A 23,243-nucleotide genomic window follows, 5' to 3' on the forward strand; every position below is an offset into this window, starting at 1 on the left:
TACATCATTATGACAAGACTAGGTACTTAGCTACCACAGTTAAAGGGTGCTAAACCATAGGTTCACTATTCACATGAACACATCTATGCATAGTTACTTTAATAACTCTACCTACATGTATATACTACCTCAACTAACCGGTGCCCCCACACAGTATCGGTACCCTCCCTGTATATAGTCTCGCTATTGTTATTTTACTGCTGCTCTTTAATTACTTGTTACCTTTATCTCTTATTCTTATCTGTATGTTTTTGAAACTGCACTGTTGGTTAGGGGCTCGTAAGTAAGCATTTCACTGTATTCACCTGTTGTATTCGGCGCATGTGACTTATACAATTTTATTTGATCCCAAATGGCGCCCTATTCTCTGGTGAAAAGAAGTGCACAAAACAGGCTGCCATTTGGGAAGAAGGCTAATTAAACTAGAAAAAAGGTTTTTGAAGGTTGACAGCAGAAGTGAACATTATTGATTACTCGGGACCTCGCACCTGGATAGACTATAAAGGCTCTGCAAGGAAGGTTGTGGGGGAATAGGCAATCTAATTACAAACCAGAGACTGACATGTAAAGGGGACAGAGAAATGGCTACAGCATAAGCTAAGGAGGGACACCCCCAACTACAAGACAAGCGTCACTACTTTAAGAGGAAAATGACTAAGAGCTCAAGCAGGACACAACAGAAAGCAATGGACAGACCACTCTCCAAGGGACACATATGCTCTTGCACCACGACCTCCTGTCACCATAGTGTGTAAAGTCTGAGTAACATAAACTTGAACACTGGCTAACGTATAGCCTAGAGTGACAATGACTTAAAGGTCCAATGCAACTGTTTGTATCTCAATATCAAATCACTTCTGGGTGACTGACCGCTAAATACCTTACTGTGATTGTTTTCAATTAAATGTTCAAAACCTGTCTAGGACTGGGGTTCCGCTGCCAACAGCCAATGAAATTGCAGTGCGCCAAATACAAATCAACAGAAATCTCATAAATCACATTTCTCAAACACACAAGTATTAGGCACCATTTTAAAGATATAATTCTCGTTAATCCAGCCACAGTGTCGGATTAAAAAAATGCTTTACAGCGATAGCTCCACAAACGATTATGTTAGGTCACCATCAACTCACAGAAAAACACAGCCATTTTTCCAGCCAAAAAGAGGAGTCACAAAAAGCATAAATAGAGATGAAATGAATCACTAACCTTTGATGATCTTCATCAGATAACACTCATAGGGCTTCATGTTACACAATACATGTATGTTTTGTTCGGTAAAGTTCATATTTATACCCAAAAATCTTATTTTACATTGGTATGTTATGTTCAGTAAAACATGCAGTTCCAAAACATGCAGTGATATTGCAGAGAGCCACATGAATTCACAGATATACTCATTATTAAATGTTGATGAAAATACATGTGTTATACATGGACATATAGATAAACTTCTCCTTTATGCAACCGCTGTGTCAGATTTTAAAAAAACTTCACGGAAAAAGCATAATCTGAGTACGGCACTCAGAGCCCAAACCAGCCAAAATAAATATCCGCCATGTTGCGCAGTCAACATTAGTCATAAATAGCATTATAAATATTTACTTACCTTTGATGTATTTCATCAGAATGCACTCCCAGGAATCGCAGTTCCACAATAAATGCTTGTTTTGTTCGATAATGTCCATCATTTATGTCCAGTTATGTCCAAATAGCTTCTTTTGTTAGGGCGTTTGGTAAACAAATTCAAAAGCGCGTTCAGGTCCAGTCGGACGAAAAGTTCAAAAAGTTATATTACAGGTCGAAGAAACTTGTCAAACTAAGTATAGAATCAATCTTTCGGATGTTTTTATCATAAATGTTCAATAATGTTCCAACAAGAGAATTCCATTGTCTGTAGAAAAGCAATGGAAAGAGAGATACCTCTCATGTGAAATGCGTGCGACAGAACAAGGCTGCTGGCAGACCCCTTAGTCAAACAGCTCCCATCCGGCCCCCCTTCACAGGAGAAGCCTGAAACAACGTTCTAAAGACGGTTGACATCTAGTGGAAGCCTTAGGAAGTGCAACATAACCCATATCCCACTGTGAATTCTATAGGGCCTGAGTTCAAAAATTACAAACCTCAGATTACCCACTTCCTGTTTGGATTCTTTCTCAGGTTTTTTCCTGCCATAGGAGTTATGTTATACTCACAGACGTCATTCAAACAGTTTTAGAAACTTCAAAGTGTTTTCTATCCAATACTATTAATGATATGCATATATTAGTATCTGGGACTGAGTAGGAGGCAGTTTACTCTGGGCACGCTACTCATCCAAAAGTGAAAATGCTGCCCCCTATCCCAAAGAAGTTTTAACAATGAGAAATTTCTCAAGCAAGAATTTTGCTAGGACTGGGAGTGGTCTGAGTGGGGAGGGGAAAATTGAAAACTAGCTGTTATTAGCAGAGAGGTTTGAAACTCTTTCTTGTTGGTCTATATCAATAAGACTTCACAACAAGGTGCAGAATGGTTCAATTTGCATGATGGGGGGGGGGTCAAGAAGATCCTCAGCTCCACGAAAACCATTGACAACTGTGTGCCGTTTAAAGCGATGTTAAATAAATGTTAACTATTTGGTTCTAATATCATCACCTATTGAAGAACATAGTCAGAACTACACATGTCCGATTATTCCATGCAAAACAGTTAACGGTCTTGTTCAGGGGCAGAACGTCAGATTTTTACCTTGTCAGCTCAGGGATTCGATCTAGCAACCTTTCGGTTACTGGCCCAACACCACTAGGCTACTGCCGCCCCAAGGGTAGCTACACAATAAGTCTAAATATTGGTCACCATTAATTGGATATTTCAGTGATATAAAATAAAACTAGACGTGACAAGTATGAGTGGTCTAGGTTCATTTCCCATGCTTTGTGGGCTGTCTGTCAGTCAAAGAAGAGCAGAGGGGTGCATTTGCCGATTTACTGTCATCTAATTATGTTAATGTTGCAAGCTACCGGTAGAAACTTACTACAGTTGGCTAAACAGTGTTAACTAGACCTAATGTACTTTTTTTCTACACCCAACGTTGGCCTACCTAGCGAAGTTAGTTAATTAACACGATCCCCTTTTCAACATTGTTTTTAAGAGTGTTTAAATCACAATTGCTGCTGACAGACATGATAGGATACATTGATTGATGGAACACGTCAAATTGGCTAGCTAGCAAATAACAGATCAGGTCAATATGGCTAGTTAACGAGCTAACTTTCAGTGGATAAACTAGATTATTATATCCAAATAGTTTGATTTGCTTGCCATCTAGTGGTGATGACAGTAGTCCGACTAATAACTTTACCAGTACGAGGACTGGCCGATGTCAAGCGCTTTCCAAAAGCCTAATCTCTGATGAGGCTATTGAAATGGGGCGGCAGGGTAGCCTAGTGGTTAGAGCGTTGGACTATTAACCGAAAGGTTGCAAGTTCAAATCCCAGAGCTGACAATGTACAAATCTGTCGTTCTGCCCCTGAACAGGCAGTTAACCCACTGTTCCTAGGCCGTCATTGTAAATAAGAATTTGTTCTTAACTGACTTGCCTAGTTAAATAAAGGTAAAAAAATGACACATTGTTTGCTTAGCTAGCTAGCTACATGCCAAATAGATAGATTACGCACACATAATCAGAAAATATATGATCAACTGATGTTTACTGATCATAAAAAGCATGCAGTTACTTGCTGTATATCTCTGATGATATAGCAAAAAGTGTGCACAATTGTTTAGCATGAAATAATCTGAAATTTGTAGTTCTGACTATGCTCTTCAAGAGGAGAATACTAACAAATAGTTAACATTGATTTCACAAAACGGCACATAGTTGTCAATGGTTTTAGTGGAGCTGGGAGTATCCTTGCCCCTCGGCAGCCAAATTGAACGGTCTGCACCATATTGTAATGTTTTATTGATAATGAACTATTAACTAATTTACCGCCTGGTAATGTCACCAGGCAGGCCAAAACTCAAACCCACCAAAACAGCTGTTACACTAAAAGGGCATTAGCATAATTTTCCCTATTTGCCCGTACTATTCCAACCTCATAGTGTGGAAATGTATTTAAAAACACAGCAAAATATCATTTTTGACTGGGCCTTTAAGAACTAATTGGGCCTTTAAGAACTGACTTTGAAAGACAGTTCACTTCAAAATCAAAATTCGTCATACATTTTCAGACCTCAATAGCAGTCGATATGAATCCATCCCATCTAATGAGAAAATCCAGTTAAATGAAAATATAGGCACAGTCTAACAGCTTGAAATTAGACTGTGCCCATGTTACCAACTGATTTGGATTTGAGGCATATAGCTGAATCAACCCAACAGATTGCCTGGGACGTGGACTCATCTCACCAATAGACTACATAAATGTCTGAATTTTAAAAATAAAAATCACACAAACGTTCATATTAAAGTGAACTATCACTTTAAGACTGGATAAAAGCTGTCAACATAACATCTAGAACAGTCACCGACACTGCCAAAGTAGATTCATTCTTAAAAAAGGTTTACTCTGTTTAGTTTGGTTAATGTTGTTAACCCGGGGGGAGTTGGTCATTACCATTATCATTGCTATAGTTCATCAGCATGCCACAAAAGACAGTCAAGAGCTTCCCATTGTCCGGGTCAGTATTTTGGGACAGTGACTTTATGTGTCCAGCTACTATCTGAGCCCCTCCCGCCAGGTCAACTGCACTCCTGCCCTCATCTGCAAAACAAAGAGGTCAGGGGGAAATCAAAAAAGAAGAAAAATCACAATCACAACAACCAACCTGGGGAGAAAAAAATAAATCTATAAAAAAAGGGAGAGAAAGTTAAGCAAGCAGTAAAAATAAAATAAAAATACACAAAATCACATAAGTAAATAACACATGCTATAGAAATACGGCCATAAATAATAATTATAATAATGAATCATAACGTGAAAAAAGGAAAGGCAAAACAAAAAATGACTTGAGGCAGCTAACTAGAAATTAAATCACACATAACCCAAGCTAATACCTGTTGCACATAGCTCAGAGACATGAAATTACATATTGTGCTCTATGCCGTTTGTTTTGGTCATCCCCACCCCAAACCTCAAAATGTATTGGTGCGCTTGTGGCGATCAGTCTGAAGTACAGACAAATTTAGTGACAGTGCTGATGAAGCCAATTAGTTAACAAATAAATCCAAATGACTTTGAATGCTCAATGATTTTCATCACAGGTAGATTCTTCCAGATTTCAGAATCATGGTCAAATTCTAATACAGTGTGGATATGAGTGGAAGAGACAACCGTACTACAGAAGTAATGGAGACAGGTTATGCATATGAGCATGACTGTGAACAGCAAACGTATGGTGGTAGAGTGACTGAATCCCAGCTGGATTGAATAGAGAATAAGTCTGTTTGCTTTGTACAATAAAAAGAATCCTGCATCTTGGGAACTGAAGACCAGACAGCCTAGGGACCATGGGAATTGAAGTTGTCACACTCAGTGACTCCAGTCTGTTTTTATGAAATCATTTTTAGCAGACGCCTCATTGAGTGGCCTTAATTAGCACCGTATTACTACAGTACCCTTTTAGGACACTGCTCTGCTCAACATAGCAATCTACTACTGCCATGAAAATATATGCTAAACAAAAACAAAAATGCAACAATTTCAAAAATTTTACTGAGTTACAGTTCATATAAGGAAATCAATCAATTGAAATAGACTCATTCGGCCCTAATCTATGGATTTTACATGACTGAGTCAATTGAAATAAATTCATTAGGCCCTAATCTATGGATTTTACATGACTGGGCAGGGGTGCAGCCTTGGGTAGGCTTGGGAGGGCATATACCTACCCACTTGGCAGCCTGGCCTACCCAATCAGAAATACTCCTTAGCACTGCCCCCCCATCCCCCCATCCCCCCCTCAAACGATCCCGCAGGTGAAGAAGCTGGATGTGGAGGTCTTGGGCTGGTGTGGTTTCACGTGGTCTGCGGTTGTGAGGCCGGTTAGACGTACTGTCAAATTCTCTAAAACGAAACATGGGACCAACACTTTACATGTACATGGTTTGGATTTTTGTTTAGTATAGTAATATTTTGTTACATGATTTTGGACACAATTAACCTATGTCATATTTATAGAACATCAAATGAACCTCACTAAAGGGTTAAAAATAATGTCAACAACGTTAGAAAAAAAAATTGGATTAGTTGGTGCACCCGTGGTTAGGGGTTCAACTTTAAGGACATCACCTTTGCCTGCAGACACCACATGTACTGTAGACCAGGATTGCTTGATGTGCCAAGATATAATGTAGCAGGATAGACCATAGACGTAGGGAGGCCATGTGCTCTCATGGTAGCACCATCATGTGACAGTACGCTAATGTTAGACATAAAAGGCAAAAAAAACACAAAAAAACAGGTATGTCTGAATTGTGTTAGCTGACACGGGAACATAGACACATAATAAGGTGTGTGCTTGATGATGGCAGACGAAATGGGGATGTCTGGGACGTAGCTAGCAGAGGAAGTGTTACAGTATGGGTCTTGTCAGTATATTATTGTCTTCATTAGTTGTTTTAACACAGGAACATATTGACACATTATACAGTCTGTGCTTAATGATGGCGGACAAAATAAGAATGTCTGGAACGCGCAGCTGCATAGCTTGCAGAGGAAGTGGTAGATGATGAGTCAGGAAAAGAAAAGAGGTAAGAGAGCGAAAGAGAGATGGGCAGGGAGGGGGAGAGAGAGAGTTGTAGGAGAAACGAAGCATAGAAAGCAAGGGAGAGGGACTAAACAAATTGCATGGAATCTGGTTGCCATTGATGGACAAAATGCTGGTACTGTTTTTCTGCTGCTCGGTCTGGAAGTTGTTTGAATGCACAATGGCAGTTGAAGCGGTCAGTTTGTCTTGTGGTAATTACATTTTGAAAAAGGACCAGTACCGAACAACTACAGACTCCTTCTAAGCTGATTTCTTCAGTGGTGCCCCCGTTAAGAGTTGAAAACAGCTGCAGCTCCGACTGAAACACACGTTTCTGCCACTATGCTCTTACACTCTTTATGACCCTATCAAACCATAGACGTCTCACCTTTCAGTGATGGGAAGAACAATGCACCAGAAACAATAGCTGCCATTAAGGCCTCTATGCAACACATTTTCCCCTTAAATGTATTCACGACAACTCTTGATTAATTCCCCTGATTCTTTATTCTAGTTACTTTTTTGAAGCGGGGGCCGCATTTGGTCTCCAACGAGGTCTGTAAGGTCCAACTGAAATTTGGTTAGATTTTCTCGCCGTCAAGATAAAAAAAATCCCATCCATAGTTGTTTGAATTTTCGATGCTCCCTGACTGTCTAGCTTTCATTTTGGTGATTATTTGACGAGCTGGACACAGTCAAAAAACTATATGAATGTAGGTCGTCTAATTTCTACACTTCCCGTAACCCAAAAATGTGTTTTACTCAAACCAGACTGAACAAGACCCTTACGGGCCGGATCTGTATGTTCGACACCCATTCTAGAGGCATTGGTGGAAGTGATTGTAAGCAGTTTTATCTTTGTGTGACAGACTTTGAAGGTGAGGGTGTCCGTCTGGGGAAAGAAGTGCTGCTCTCAGCAGGAACTCAGGGCTGACTAGTTCCCCAGACTGACGGGGGATTGGCAGTCACCCTGGCGCCTATTAAAATGGACAGAACAGAATTCCTGAATAGTGTTATATTAGAGCTGCTTAGCGAAGCTTTTGCTACTCAGATGAAAAATTATGGATTTCACATTGACTTTTGGGTAGAACCATGGAATATCATAGTCATCCCACAGTAGAGAGCCTGTATTTTCAGATACTTTTGTCCCTTTATTGCCAGAGTATTCCAAATTATACCCAGAGTATTTCCCACTTGTGAAACAGGCTAGTCTATATCCCATTACGATGACCTAAGACTAAACCGATTTTCAACATATCAATGCCATACAAAAGAGCAGATATTGCTAATAGCCGGTTCGGATTCTGCTGACACCAGTATTCCCCAAGATGTAAGGCACCTCCTCAGGGAGAGCAGAGGGGGGACAGTTGTCAAGTAAAGGCACTTCAATACTTCCTCTACAATTACACCAAGGCAAGATGGCCCCCCCTCCTAATAAAGTGACTTCCCCATATAACATTTTTTTATATATTTTTTAAAATCTATTTGAAAATGTTGATGGTGGACCCATTGACACCGATCCCGGGTCCTTTTCCACCCGGTGAGAAACGTGTCAGGGAAACCTATGACAGGGTGTACTTACGGCTGTCGTAGCAGATGTTGCCTAGGGCACGGCCTGTCTGCAGCAGCACCTCATGGTCCTTGGAGTGGAGCAGCTGCACCAGGGGGGGGATGAGGCCCGCCTCCACACAGGGGCTACGCATGAACTCTGGAGGGGAGACGAAGCACAGGCAGGAATAGCAGTTAAGCTTGAGAGTGAAGTTTCCCCTAGGTACAGATCTAGGATCTGCTTCCCTTCCCCACAATCCTAATCTTAAAGGGATACTTCAGGATTTTGGCAATGAGACCCTTTATCTACTTTCCCAGAGTCAGATGAACTTGTGGATAGCATTTTTATGGCTCTGTGTGCAGTTTGAAGGAAGCTGCTAACTAGCGCTAGTGCAATTGCTAATGTGACGACCCTCCCACTCTGTCTGCCGAATTCTTTCTCTTTGCCCTTGTTTTCCTTATTAGGATGTCGGTGGGCGGAGCTGGGAGGGTCGTCAGCAAAATGGGACCCACCCACCCCACAAGTGGGGACTCATCTGGGATTATAAAGTTGTTTCCTAGACATTTTGGTGGATATTATTTTGTTGCATTATGATGGGTTAATGCTATTTGGTATGCGCTTTGGTTGGTATTCACTGCATAGTCTTATAGGTGTGCGGTATAGTGCCTTAGACGTATCAGTGCTTTTGGTTGTCCGGTGATACCATCAAACGTGTTCCATGGGAAAGTATGCCAGTAGGCCCAATACTAGTGTTAAGCTAACTGGTATGAGTACTTTGTTTTGGAGAAAATGTGGAATTAGTGTTTGAGGACTTTGTTTATATTTTGTGACAGCTTTTTATTTGTTTGTTTTTTGCGCTGTTTGGTAGGTCCAGTGTTGGTTGCCTTTTTGGTTGTTTTGGTAAACTTACCACTGCGGTGGATAGATGGTTGTGTACTGCGTTGGATAGAGTAACACTGGTTAGTTTCCAGGTCCCTGCCCAGATTGGAAACTCTTTCTCTACTTGCTGTTGGGACAGCGGTCTGAGGTGAGTACAATCTGCTGTGTACCTCAGTGGGAGATTTGGGTAGGGTAGTGCCATTTGCTACCCAGAGCTATAGCCTGTCTTTCCCCTGTTAGGCTTAGCGACGTGTTCCACTTTGGAATACGTTAGGCATGGTTTTTTGTTTGTTATTTTTGTCTGTGGACTGAGCAGTGGTCTCGCGGGCACATCCTTGGCTTGAGGGGAATCCGCCAGTGAGCTGGGGTGTTTTTCCATGCCAGTGGGATTTTCCATGCAAACAGGCTACAGTGCATAATTACCCACTGCGAATCTGCACGAAGACTAGGGTGGAGTTATTATAGGATATGGGGGAAGTTCCTAAAATATCTGATCTCTCTCCTGTGGTGCCCAGTGTGATTGCTGCTTCTCTTGTTGTGGTTTGGTGTGTTCAGCAGAGGGGAAGAGTGAAATTATTTTTAGTAGTGACTGATGTCTAATGTACACACTAGTTCATACGTGTTCCATCAGAGGAACTGTTAGAATGATGTACTAAAGAATAGGTGTTGAAGATCGCTGATCATGACCAGGTTGTCTTAAATTCTGTTAGGTTGATATTGAATGCCAATCTGATGGAGTGTGGTATACTAGAAGTTAATGGCCGCTCCGATCTTACTAGGGCTAATGGCCGCTCCGATCTTACTCGGGCTAATGGCCGCTCCGATCTTACTCGGGCTAATGGCCGCTCCGATCTTACTCGGGCTAATGGCCGCTCCGATCTTACTCGGGCTAATGGCCGCTCCGATCTTACTCGGGCTAATGGCCGCTCCGATCTTACTCGGGCTAATGGCCGCTCCGATCTTACTAGGGCTAATGGCCGCTCCGATCTTACTCGGGCTAATGGCCGCTCCGATCTTACTCGAGCTAATGGCCGCTCCGATCTTACTCGAGCTAATGGCCGCTCCGATCTTACTCGGGCTAATGGCCGCTCCAATCTTACTCGGGCTAATGGCCGCTCCGATCTTACTCGGGCTAATGGCCGCTCCAATATTACTCGGGCTAATGGTCTCTGTCAGTTATCCCTAGTAGTCCGTCTTTTGAACAACAGAAAGAACTGCTTCTGTTACAACTAGCGCATGAGCAAGTTAAACTAGAGCATGATCGCGTTAAGTATGGAAAGCAATTGGAATTTAAACAGAATTTGGAGAGTGCAAAAATCAAGCTGCAACAAGGGTGGCTAGAGTTGGTTAGGGAAGGAAAGCGCTCTGGAGTTTGCTCTGGGAAAGTGACCCCGATTTTCCTACTGTAGGGGTCGCTCCTCTCTCGATCAAGTCCCAGACACATCTGTTGCCAAAATGTAATGAGAAGGACCCTGAGACGTTCTTTTCATTGCTTGAGCGTGTTGCTGACGCTAGGAGTTGGCCTGATTCTGATAGCACTTTAATGTTAGTGTTGAATGGTAAAGCGCAGGAAGCATATTCAGCTCTTAGTGTAGCTGACAGTGTCCGCTCTCTGCTAAGGTTCAAATGGCTGTTACAGATTTACGAATTGGTTCCTGATGCTTACCGCCAACGATTTAGAACTTTAAAAAAAGGCTAACTCACGATAACTCACGCAAACTCAACATGAGTCTATCTTCAGTTTAATTGCTGGTGACTTTCCATGAGCTGTGTGATCTGATGATGCTAGAGCAATTTAAGGATACAATCCCTGATCGTATAGCCACGTACATGAACGAAAAGTGAAGACTGTCTCTGAAGCTGCGGTTTTTGGCGGCGGAGTATGTTTTGACTCAGAAAAGTGTCTTTGCAGAGCCCCGTATTCGGAGTGAGTGGGGACGTTTGGCAAGATTTGGTCCTCGCCCACTGGTTTATGGGCAGAGTTTCATCTAAGGTTGAGCCTGGCTCCCGTGGTAAAGCTGACTTTTGTCAAGAGTGTAACTACTGTCATGGTTCAGGTCATTGGAAAAACGAATGTCCTGTTCTCAGGGCTAAGGGTAAATTCAGTACTCGTGCTAATGTTAAACCTAAACCTACGGCGTTAGCAGTGCCTGTCCCACATCTGTTCAGTCCTGTCACTCTGTTTCATGTCCAGGGGCATGTGAAAGTCCCAACGGACCCAGATTGTTTACCTTTCGTTACGGAGGGTTTTGTGTCTCTGTTAAGAAGTAACATGCCAGTGAAGATCCTGAGTGAAACAGGTGCCTCTGAGTCTGTTACCCTTCTCTGCTAGGACTGATTCTGGATAGTGTCTTAATAGGAATCGTTTTGAACACTGTCAGTTCCATTGAATTCTGAACTGGTGAAAGGCGAGGATGTTGTAGGGATGCGTCCTTCGTTGCCTATTGAGGGTATCGATGTTATCCTTGTGAATGACTTGGCTGGTGAGCGTGTATGGCCTGTCATGTTCATCACTAGTGGTTTCCTCTAAACCGTCACTTGTAGGGATTCCCGATGAGTGCACAGTTTCCCAGAGGTGTTCTGTGCGGTGATGCATTCCATGAGCTGTGGTGACCTGGTCGCTGCACCGGCTAATGACGATGTTATGAAGAAATCTGTCAATACTTTCCTTGTTATTCTGGTTTCTGTGCCCTGATCTAATCAAGGAGCCACGGGCTGACCCCACATTAGAAGAGTCATGTGGCCACTGTTTATTTTGCTGTCCTGTTCTGTCACTCCTGTCTGTTCCCTCGTTATCTTCTTTCCTTGTAAATGTTGCTTTGTGCAAAGGTTGCTGAGGTCTAGGGAGGACGAGGTTGGCTGGAGCAGTATTTTGTTTGTTTGGTTGGCTAGGGTCATTGGTGGTCCCCGGTTTTATGGGGGTGTGTGTGTCGACCCTCTCACTCGGTCTGCCGAATTCTCGCTTTGCTCTCGTTTTCCTTATTAGGATGTCGGTGGGCGGAGCCGGGAGGGTTGTCAGTGAAATGGGACACAACTGGGCCCGGGTGTGTCCTGGTGATAAATGCACCTTTTCCCCCATTCATTGATGAGTCGCCACACCAGACACTGTTGGATTTCGGTTGTGGCATTTTGTAGCTGTTTTTGTTTGCTTGCTTTGGCCCCTCAACATCACATCAATGTACACAACCACTCACTTACACCATTGTTACTTGTTTATAGTTTACTTTAGTTAATAAATATATTTGTTACTCTTTGATCTACACGTCGTCTCCCGTTTAAAAAAATAATTACAGGCTACGAGCCGGTTCGGGACACTAACTAGCGTTACCCAGTGACTTCCAGTCATTGCGCTATCTTCTGCACGCTAGCCGATACAATAGACTTCCAGTCATCACCCTAATGCTAATTAGCATTGGCTTGTGCAACTGCCTCCAACTTCATTACATTCTGGACACAGACAAATGGTATCCATGAGTTCATTTAACCCTGGGGGAGTCGATAAAGGGCCTCATGGCCAAAATCCCCAAATTACCCATGAGCAGTGTCTCGGTGAAACGTCCCCCTCATACCACTCTGAATGGACCCTAGAGAAAGGTGGTGCCGTGCGGTCTCGATTAAAGATGCAGTCCGGGATCCTAAGTACTTAAATATTGTACATACAAAACGGCTAAAAAAGAAATGTAAAAAACTCCAGGGACTCGTTTTGGCTTGTGAGCACTACTTTCAAAACTACTGACTAAAATTATACAAAACCTTTGAAGCAAAAATTGAAAGCTGTAATCAGAAGTTTAAACGAAGCATTTCCATGCACTTGTTTCAGTAGATAGGCTGAGGGAAGGGGCTTCAGAAATGTAACCACTCTCAAATTCAGAGCTATGAATGCAATGACTGACCATCCATTATATCATAACGCTACCAACACTGCTTACACAGCATGGTAACCTAACACCATCACACTATCCAGGGATTTTCTTGGGTGCCTTTGATACATTTTCAGGATTGAAAATCGCTTTCAATGTGAACTTAAAGATAGATCCATCTTTTTATTTGAAAACAATCACCAAAATAAAAAGCACAGATTGTTTGATCAAAACACAGCATTCTTTGCGACTTAAGTGCGACTCGATTCCGAGTCTCAGACTCGAGTTTCCATCTCTGCATTCTCATTGTAAAAGGTACAGAGAGAGAGTTCTTATTTTCAGAAAGTCTAAAATGTGTATTTGTAGATAAAAGGAGTAGAAGCATAGCTAAATGAATTAATCATTGTGGCAACCAAATGTACTGGCTCTTTTAGAATTAATTCTCATAATGAGATGATATCATGATTCAACACGTGAGGTAAGGATGTTCTAGTTCACTGGTATTCAACTCTTACACTACGACATTCGGAGCCCGCTGTCACGCCGAAGTTGGTCCCTCTCCGCCCCCTCATGTCCTTGTCGGTGATTGTTTATCGTAAGTGTTTGTGCACGTCTGTCCTGGTCTGTATTTAACCCTCTGTTCCCCCTCATGTCCTTGTCGGTGTTTATTGTAAGTGTTTGTGCACGTCTGTCCTGGTGTGTATTTACCCCTCTGTTCCCCCTCATGTCCTTGTCGGTGATTGTTTATTGTAAGTGTTTGTGCTCGTCTGTCCTGGTGTGTATTTAACCCTCTGTTCCCCCTCATGTCCTTGTCGGTGCTTGTTTATCGTTAGTGTTTGTGCACGTCTGTCCTGGTGTGTATTTAACCCTCTGTTCCCCCTCATGTCCTTGTCGGTGATTGTTTATTGTGTTTGTGCTCGTCTGTCCTGGTGTGTATTTAACCCTCTGTTCCCCCTCATGTCCTTGTGGGTGTTTGTTTATTGTAAGTGTTTGTGCACGTCTGTCCTGGTGTGTATTTAACCCTCTGTTCCCCCTCATGTCCTTGTGGGTGTTTGTTTATTGTAAGTGTTTGTGCACGTCTGTCCTTGTGTCTCTTTAACCCTCTGTTCCCCCTCATGTCCTTGTGGGTGTTTGTTTATTGTAAGTGTTTGTCCTCGTCTGTCCTGGTGTGTATTTAACCCTCTGTTCCCCCTCATGTCCTTGTGGGTGTTTGTTTATTGTAAGTGTTTGTGCACGTCTGTCCTTGTGTCTCTTTAACCCTCTGTTCCCCCTCATGTCCTTGTGGGTGTTTGTTTATTGTAAGTGTTTGTCCTCGTCTGTCCTGGTGTGTATTTAACCCTCTGTTCCCCCTCATGTCCTTGTGGGTGTTTGTTTATTGTAAGTGTTTGTCCTCGTCTGTCCTGGTGTGCGTCGGGTTATGGACCCATTATTTGATTGTTCTGTTTTCCAGTGTTGTTTTCTTGTTATTAAAATGCACCGTTTGGAAACACAGTTTTTGCTCTCCTGCGTCTGACTTCTCTGCCGCCAGTAACGCCCCCCTTACACCCACTGGTTTTCTGTTCTACCTGATCATTAATGGCATCCACCTGGTCTTCCAGGTCCAAATCAGTCTGATTAGAGGGGAACAATTAAAAAAGCAGTGGAAATGGCTTCAAGGTCCAGAGTTGAATTTCTCGATCATCAAAAGTGTTATTAACATGATGCTTCTTTTCAGGACCATAGTCCAACAGCACGACAGTTGTACAGCAGCCCGTGTCTTGAGTCAGTCCAGCTAGAAGACATTGAACTGTACAATACACTGAGACCTGTGCAGGAGAAGACAGTGTCTTTCATTTCCTGCACTCTGACATTGGCCCTAATCATAAGAATACATTATATATTTTTTTAAAGGGCTAGGCATTTCCCAATCGAAATGTACAACTATTACTTCCCATTGCAAACATCTTGATCATTTTTAGCACACGAAGTAGCTGGTGATCTAAAGTTTAAATGCATAACGGATCATTTTCAGAGATATCGCTAACAGCAAGTAAACTGCAATCAAAAAATAAACAGTTCCACTCACCTGATGATTGATTTGATTTTATTAGGATCTCTTTTAGTACCCATTTGGACTAATCTTCCAAGAGTCCTTAAACATTAAAATACAATTTATAATACGAACACATTTTCACATAACACACTGTTACAAACAGACATATTGACCAGGTAAATACTCCTGCACAACTTTCCTATGTATTGTTTGAATTTATATATTGAAAAGGTTTCTGTTTTGCTCAGATAAATTATTACATTTCTTTATTGCTCTAAATCAAAATGTTATTTTGCCTATTTCTCTTTTCTGTCTGGATAACACAGATGGTGGACAATCTATTCCTATTATTTACTGAATGTTTCTTACCAACTGAATACTGTTGCGAATAGAGTTTGACTGTTTCAAATGGTGTATATTATGTATTTTTTTTAATTATCTTGTTGATTGATAAAACCAAGAGCATTGAGCATGACTACAACAAAAATAAATCATATCTCCACCTTAACAATCCTTGCTGCTTTGTTCTGTGCAATCTGCAGCCTCCTAATTTCACTTGCTGATGCATTTCCCCAGAACACAGAACAGTAGTTCACCTGACTCTCAATTAATGGTTATTTGCTTAATCTTTCCTGGTGAATATTTAGCCATCTCTCTGATCATGCATGCAGTTGTTTTTTTCATATATATATATATATATATATATATATATATATATATATATATATATATATATATATATATATATATATATATATATATATATATATATAATTAGTTATTACCATGATAAGCAGGTGTCTAGCTGCACTCCGAGTAGTTTGGTTTCTGCCACGTCCTCAATTTGTACCCCTCCCACACTTCATTGTATCCCATGCTGTGTTGGCCTTTTCCTGGTGGATCAGACCAACTTAACTTTGGTTTTCTTGGGTGTTTAAAACAAATTTGTTTCTGCAAACCCACTCCCTGATATTTTCCAAATCTACTTGAGGTTGCTGCATCTGTTGAATCAATTGATCATTTGAAATGTAACTTCTTGTTGAAAGTTAACCACTCCTATTTGCCATTGTTTCAATCTAAACCTACAGGAAAGTGTGTGCTCTCAGGCCTGGAAGGAAGCTAAATTAATTATGCTACCGAAGAACAGCAAAGCACACTTCATTGGTTCAAACAGCTGACCAATCAGCCGGCTACCATGCCTTAGTAAACTTTTGAACAAAACTGTGTTTGACCAGATACAATGCTATTTCACATTAAAAACAGTTTAACTACTGAATTTCAGCATACTTATAGGGAAGGGGACTCAGCATGTATGGCACTTACACAAAAGCAATGATTGGCTAAAAGAAATTGCTAAGAAGATTGGGGGAGCTGTTTTGTTTGACTTCAATACAGCTTTTGATATTGTCAAAAACAAATATTTTCTACTGCTGAAAAAAAAACAAATGTGTTATGGCTTACATCCTCTGCCATATCGTGGATCAAGAGTTACCGGTCTAAGAGAACACATAGGGTGTTCTTTAATAGAAGTCTCTCCAACATAATCCAAGATGGCTGCCAATCAGTCTTTCCGTTCGTATGTCTGATCCTTGATATCCGAGTTGTTTTAATGACCCGATCATGTCTACAGAAGTAAACACTTGATGTGAAGGTGGATGCTGCATATAACTATTTTTAGATCTGTCTCTATTTTACAAAATGTGTTTGTACAAATATGTCTGATTGAGAAAGGCTTTTTCCCCTTACTCGAGCTGCTCGTAACTGTAGCCTACACCTTTTATGGAGTTGGAGCGAACAGAGTCGGGAGAGTCTGTCTGAGCGCAAGGCCTGCTACTCGAGCGCAGCTGCGCACTGAAGGCTAGGAGCGGAGAAGCGGTTGACAGATTGGAAAACCCGATGCACCGTGTGGAAAATCTACGTCGTTGTGCACAATGTCTACTGGTCGTCACCTGTGCTGAAAGACCTCTAGAAACCAGCATGACGTATCTATTACTGTGCCTGCCCTTTACGCAATGCCTTCCTGGATTAAATAGGCTGAGTGATCGATGGGATGAGTGAGTTATCGTCACCTTATGCCCTACAATTTGCAAACACTCCGACGAGACCATGTTAATACCACCAGGAACTTGGTCTCGCTCTGTAACTGCATTTGTACCACTCTCAAACGCAAGTGGGGCCACACATGATAGCACACTTCCGAAATTGCAAACTCTTGAATGACTTTTTTCCCCTGTGTCGAAAGACTCAGCTCGTTTCATTGACAATATGTGCTGGCTCTGCCAAGTCCTCACGCATTGGGCAACTGAGACGTATTGTTTACGTTTTTATTGTTGCTCTCTGGTAATGTGCGACCAAACCCTGGGCCGGTTAGATACCATGCAATCTACCGACTCCCTATGATAAAAAAAAAACCAGCAGGTTTTGGCCTCTTGCATGTTAATGTCAGTCTATTTCCAAAAAATAGACATGATTAGAATATGGGCCAATACGACAATGGTTTTTATCAGAAACTTGGCTAAAGAAATCCGTTTCAAATTTCTATTGATGGGTACACGGTTTTTAGAACTGATCAGATGAGTAAAGGAGGGGTTGAAATTCAAATCAAATGTTATTTGTCACATGCACGGAATACTACAGGTGTAGACCTTGCAGTGAAATGCTTACTTACAAGCCCTTAACAGAGGTAACAAATAATTAAAGAGCACCAGTAAATAACAATTGGGAGGGTGTGTACAGGGGAACCGGTACAGAGTCAATGTGCAGGGCACCGGTTAGTCGAGGTAATATGTACTTGTAGGTATATTTAAAGAGACTATGCATAGATAATAAACAGAGAGTAGCAGCAGCTAAAGGAGGGGAGTGATACAAATAGTCTGGGTAGCCATTTGATTAGCTGTTCAGGAGCCTTGTGGCTTGGGGGTAGAAGCCTTTTGGACCTAGACTTGGAAGACATTTAGAATCAGTGGAAGGGACAATCCCTGGTTTTCAGATAACTTGGCAGGATTAATTAGAAAGAGAAATGTATCTTGGGCTCAAGCTAGACATACAAATGCTCCTGTTGACTTGGCCTCCTTCAGAGCGCAAAGAAACAAAATTACAGGATTGATCAAGAAGTCCAAATCAGATTTCTACAGTACCAGTCAAAGGTTTGGACACACATACTCATTCCAGGGTTTTTCTTATTTTTACTATTTGACATTGTAGAATAATAGTGAAGACAAACTACTAAATAACACATATGTAGTAACCAAATAGGTGTTAAACAAATCAAAATATATTTGACATTCTTCAAAGTAGCCCCCCTTTGCCTTGATGACAGCTTTGCACACTTGGCATTCTCTCAACCAGCTTCATGAGGTAGTTACCTAGAATGCATTTCAAGTAACAGGTGTGCCTTGTTAAAAGTTCATTTGTGGAATTTCTTACCTTCTTAATGTGTTTGAGCCAATCAATGTGTTGTGACAAGGTAGGGGTGGTATACAGAAGATAGCCCTATTTGTCCATATTATTTCAAGAAATATATTTTAAACTTTTTGGGGTTACTACATGATTCCATGTGTTATTTCATAGTTTTGACATCTTCACTATTATTCTACAAAGTAATGTAGAAAATGGTCCAAATAAAGAAAAACCCTTGAATGAGTAGTAGGTGTGTCCAAACCTTTGACTGGTACTGTATCTAAATGCAGTCACAGAGAACCTAAACAACCCTACCAAGTTCTGGAAGATAATCAAATCAGTGTCCGGTTCTAATGTATCCTCTGGCCTTCCTGACCATTTAATGATGGATTCTAATGAAGTGAAGGATAAGCTGATATTGCAGGGGTTTTTAACAAGCACTTCATATCGGCTGGTTCAGGTTTTTTTATTATAATGGTGGGGCCCATGTCTCTAACATAAGCTCTGTAACAGTAAACTATGATGTAGGCTCTCATGTGAACCATTTTAACGTTGAGCCTATTTCTTATGCTGAGGTCTATAAAGCACTAAAGGAAATAGACACTAAAAAGTCTGCAGGTCCAGACAACCTGGATCCCTACCTCTTGAAGATAGCAGATGATGATATTTCTGAACCTGTGGCTCACATTTTCAACTTTAGTCCCTTGACCAATTCCATAGGGGCTCCCAAGTGGCGCAGTGGTCAAAGACACTGCATCTCAGTGCTAGAGAGACTACAAACAACCGATTCCAGGCTGTATCCCAACCGGCCGTGATTGGAAGTCCCATAGGGCGACACACAATTGGCCCAGCGTATTCCGAGTTTGGCCGGTGTAGGTCATCATTGTAAATAAGAATTTGTTCTTAACCGACTTTCCTAGTTAAATAAAAAATTGGAAATCAGCTTATGTCCTCCTACTACTAAATGGTGGAGATCCCTCAGGACGGTAGTTATTAGCATCTATCTCCAAACTCCCTATCCTGGCCAAAGTCTGAATCCTGAGTGAACTCAGTTAAAAAAAACTTCCCCATTGAAAAGAACACAACATCTGGCTTTAGATCGGGGCACAGCACCACAACTGCAGCTATTATGGCAGTGGCAAATTACATCATTAATGCACTTGATAAAAAGCAACATTGTGCTGCTCTGTTTGTTGATTTATCAAAGGCATTTGATTCAGTTGACAATGAATTGTTGCTCGCTAGACTCAGTAACACTGGTCTCAGTGAAGGGGCAGTAAACTGGTTTAGGAACTATCTTTCTGACAGAACACTATGTGTATATGCTGACAATCACAAGTCTAGCTTTCTTGAGATTAATAGAGGTGTGCCCCAGGGTTCCATTTTAGCTCCTGTGTTGTCCTCAATTGTATTAATGATTTGGGAAATGGGAAGCAACCAGCAAAGTTGCAGATGATACAGTCATATATTCATGTGCTCCTTCTCTGGTTCATGCTGTTGAAGAGCTCCAGACTGCTTTTCAGTCAAGGCAGGCCTCCCTTTATGGTCTCAAACTCATCATGAATGTAAAAAAAAAACATGACCTTTACCAGAGCTCACACTCAGCCAGAGAAGGTTAGCATTGTCACATATGGTGACTTATCCATTGAAAAAGTGTCATCCTACATATAGCTAGATATATGGTTGAATGACAAGTTGTCCTTTAAAGTAAATTTGGATAATTTTGTGAGGAAGCTTAAATTGGAATTGGGGTTTTATTTTTCTTAAGGCTTGCTTCCCACTTATGGCTAGAAAGAAGCTTGTTCTCTCTCTAATTGATTATATACTTGTTGTATATGCATGCAGCCTCTTCTGTCTTACAGAGGCTGGACTTTGTTTATCATACATCCTTGGGCTTTATTACAAATGCCAAGTCACTCACCCACCATTGCACCAAATGGTAGGTTGGAACTCACTTTATATGTGCAGAAAGTTACATTTGTAGGTGTTTCATCTACAAAGTAACTGCTGGTGGTCTCCACCACCAGCAGTTACCATACACCATCTGCTAGGTGGTTGCTACTTAAAGTCCCCAGGACATGTACAGTATTAGGCAAGACTGCCTTCTCTTCTTGTGCACCAGAGGCATGGAAAAGTCTACAACCCATGCTGTATCTAGATATGTTTGTGCCATTGAATTAATTACATATTTTGATGGAAGACTGTTACAGAGGAGTGTAAATGCTTTTTTTTTAGGCTGGATCATGTCGCTGAATTGTATTGTTGTATGTTTTAGTTCTGTAATGTATTGATTGTTGCGGCCTTCTTGGCAAAGTCTCCCTTGAAAAAGAGACTCGGTCTCAATGGGCTTTTCCTGGTTAAATAAAGGTTGAATAAAATAAAGTGGGCATACCCCAGGGAAGCTGTCTAGGCCTCTTACAATTAAAATTGTTTACTAATGACCTGCCAATGGCACTGAGTTAAGCCTGTGTGTCTATGTATGCTGATGACTCAACATCAGCTACCACAGCAAGGGAAATCACTCCAACACTTAACAAAGAGCCACAGTCAGTTTAAGAATTGGTGACAAGTAATAAGATTGTCCTAAATATTTATAAAACACAAAACATTGCATTTGGGACAAATCATTCACTAAATCTTGAAATGAATAATGTGGAATTTGAGCAAGTTGCTTGATGTAACCCTGGATTGTAAACTATCATGCTCAAAACATATTTATGCAATGGTAGCTAAGATGGGGAGAGGTCTGTCCGTAATAAAGAGCTACTCTGCTTTCTTGACATCACTATCAACAAAACAAGTCCTACAGGCCCTAGTTTTGTCGCACCTGTACTACTGTCCAGTCATATAGTCAAGTGCCAAAAAGAGGGACATTACAGTTGGCCCAGAGCAGCACGACTGGCCCTTAAATGTACACGGAGAGCTAACATCAATAACATGTCAATCTCTCCTGGCTCAAAATAGAGGAGAGATTGACTGCATCACTACATGTCTTGTGAGAGGTATTGACATGTTGAAAGCACAGAGCTGCCTGTTCAAACAACTAGCACCCTGCTCAGACACACATGCTTACCCTGCAAAACATAGCACCAGGGGTCTCTTCACAGTCCAAGACCAGAACTGACTCTGGGAAACGCACAGTACTACATGGAACTCTATTCCACATCAAGTAACTCAAGCAAGCAGTAATATCAAACTTTACTTACAACTACGCCTAATGAAACGTGGACCGTGAAGAGACAAACAGGCGCATAGTCGAAACTTAAAAATACATTTTACTCAGGAATGCAAAAAAAAAAAAAAAAACATTTTAGTCCAGTAGGTTTGACACAGTGAGCCTTCAACAGTGAACTGGGCATAGATATCTCCAGGGCCACTGACAGATAAAATGCCAGTGGGATGGTGTAAATGATCAGGCTGGCACATCAGCAGGCAGCGATCATTAGATGCTGCTAAAAGTACATTAATTATCTCAACCGTTTCCTCCCCCAACTCGGTCACTTCCGTTCAACTCGGTGCCTGCCTCTCTGAAACCCACTCATAATTACCCTACAAGCATCTTCTGACACTGCAGCATCTGGGTTGAGGGGCCATGCATATTATAATTTGTCACGTGGCAAATGGAAGACTACTCGAGTCCAATATGTGGCCAAGAAAATGTGACTTCTTTACAATTGGAGAAGTCAAGAAGCTGTCAACTTATTTTAAATGACCAATCTCATCCGTGCTATCGTAACGCTTTAACACACACTATTTAGCTGTTATGTCATGGGTAATAAGAGTGTTATGAATGCCTTATGTTGATAGAATGAATAAATCTATCCCCTAATCTCACCTTTTATCTTATGGTCTCTAACAAACAGTTCCTGAATCTCAACAACCAGCCACTCAACTGCTGTGCATGTTCCTTTGATCAAGCCACAGTATGGCATGAAGTAAATAAATGAATCACTGTGCCGATGTGTGAACATTTCTACTGTCTAGGAAAGCAAGATAGATGGCAACACCAACAAACAGGTCTCCTATGGTGCCTGCTGTTAGGAGTCTGAAGCCATCTGTTGCCGTTCCAAACGGGAAAATGCAGAATTTCCGATGGTGAGTGGGGTGTACAAACAACAAACAAGTCCACAATCTAGGCTACACAGCAAAAATATATAGACTATCACCCATACGTGACTATCGAAGATTGAAAACACACAACATTTTCATCCATAGTCTTGAGCATCAGCCCACAAATAGATAAATCACCATCCCATTCAATAAACCCTTTTGAACCCAAAGTGGCTGTCGACTGCCTTTCTTTAAAATTACTATAGCGGCTGCGAACGGGCTTGTTTTTATAACAATACCGGTGTCAACCTCGCAATATTATCTTGCTAACGACCCGCTGTCGTATTCACGTGGATGTTGTCATCAACCAGAAGCAGGGTATGCCGTCATTTGACCAACATTTCTTTTCCCGAATCATTACTCAAAATGACAGCTCCCTAGCAGACACGACTTTTCACTGTGAAAGAGGCTTTATCTATGTTGGTTGGCGATACGGATTCGCACAGTTCCTTGCACATAGCCAGCTAACAAGTTGCTTGTTTTGTACTGTTTCTACCGATGCAATTAATTTGGAAACTGTCTGAGCTTCATAACTAATCAGCTAACATTGGCAAACTCTGCAGTTAGTCTGTCAGGCAAGAAAGCAAGAGTTGATTGGAGGAGAGAGACAGTGTGTGTGGGTGGGCTGAACGGGAGGCGTGTAACTGTATCACCCATTATAGAAACCCCTTATTAGGAAGAGAGT

At 41.5% G+C, this 23,243-nt stretch overlaps 1 protein-coding gene across 10 annotated transcripts in view; it reads right to left on the reverse strand.

Annotated features, from left to right (window-relative positions):
* The window catches only part of LOC109906526 (rap1 GTPase-GDP dissociation stimulator 1-like), a 60,633-nt gene that overhangs the window by 28,625 nt on the left and 8,765 nt on the right, over positions 1-23,243 (reverse strand). For 5 of the 10 annotated variants that reach the window (XM_031792095.1, XM_031792091.1, XM_031792096.1 and 2 more), the window contains 2 exons: positions 8,312-8,437; positions 4,599-4,745 (listed from right to left, as the gene is read on the reverse strand). In XM_031792095.1, coding sequence (XP_031647955.1) covers positions 4,599-4,745; positions 8,312-8,437 — 273 coding nt within the window. The remainder of the gene's footprint in view (positions 1-4,598; positions 4,746-8,311; positions 8,438-23,243) is intronic. The other 5 variants (XM_031792097.1, XM_020504262.2, XM_031792099.1 and 2 more) reach the window with 1 other exon arrangement.

The sequence above is a fragment of the Oncorhynchus kisutch genome, linkage group LG16 (genome assembly GCF_002021735.2).
Source record: "Oncorhynchus kisutch isolate 150728-3 linkage group LG16, Okis_V2, whole genome shotgun sequence".
Taxonomy (NCBI): Eukaryota; Metazoa; Chordata; class Actinopteri; order Salmoniformes; family Salmonidae; genus Oncorhynchus; species Oncorhynchus kisutch.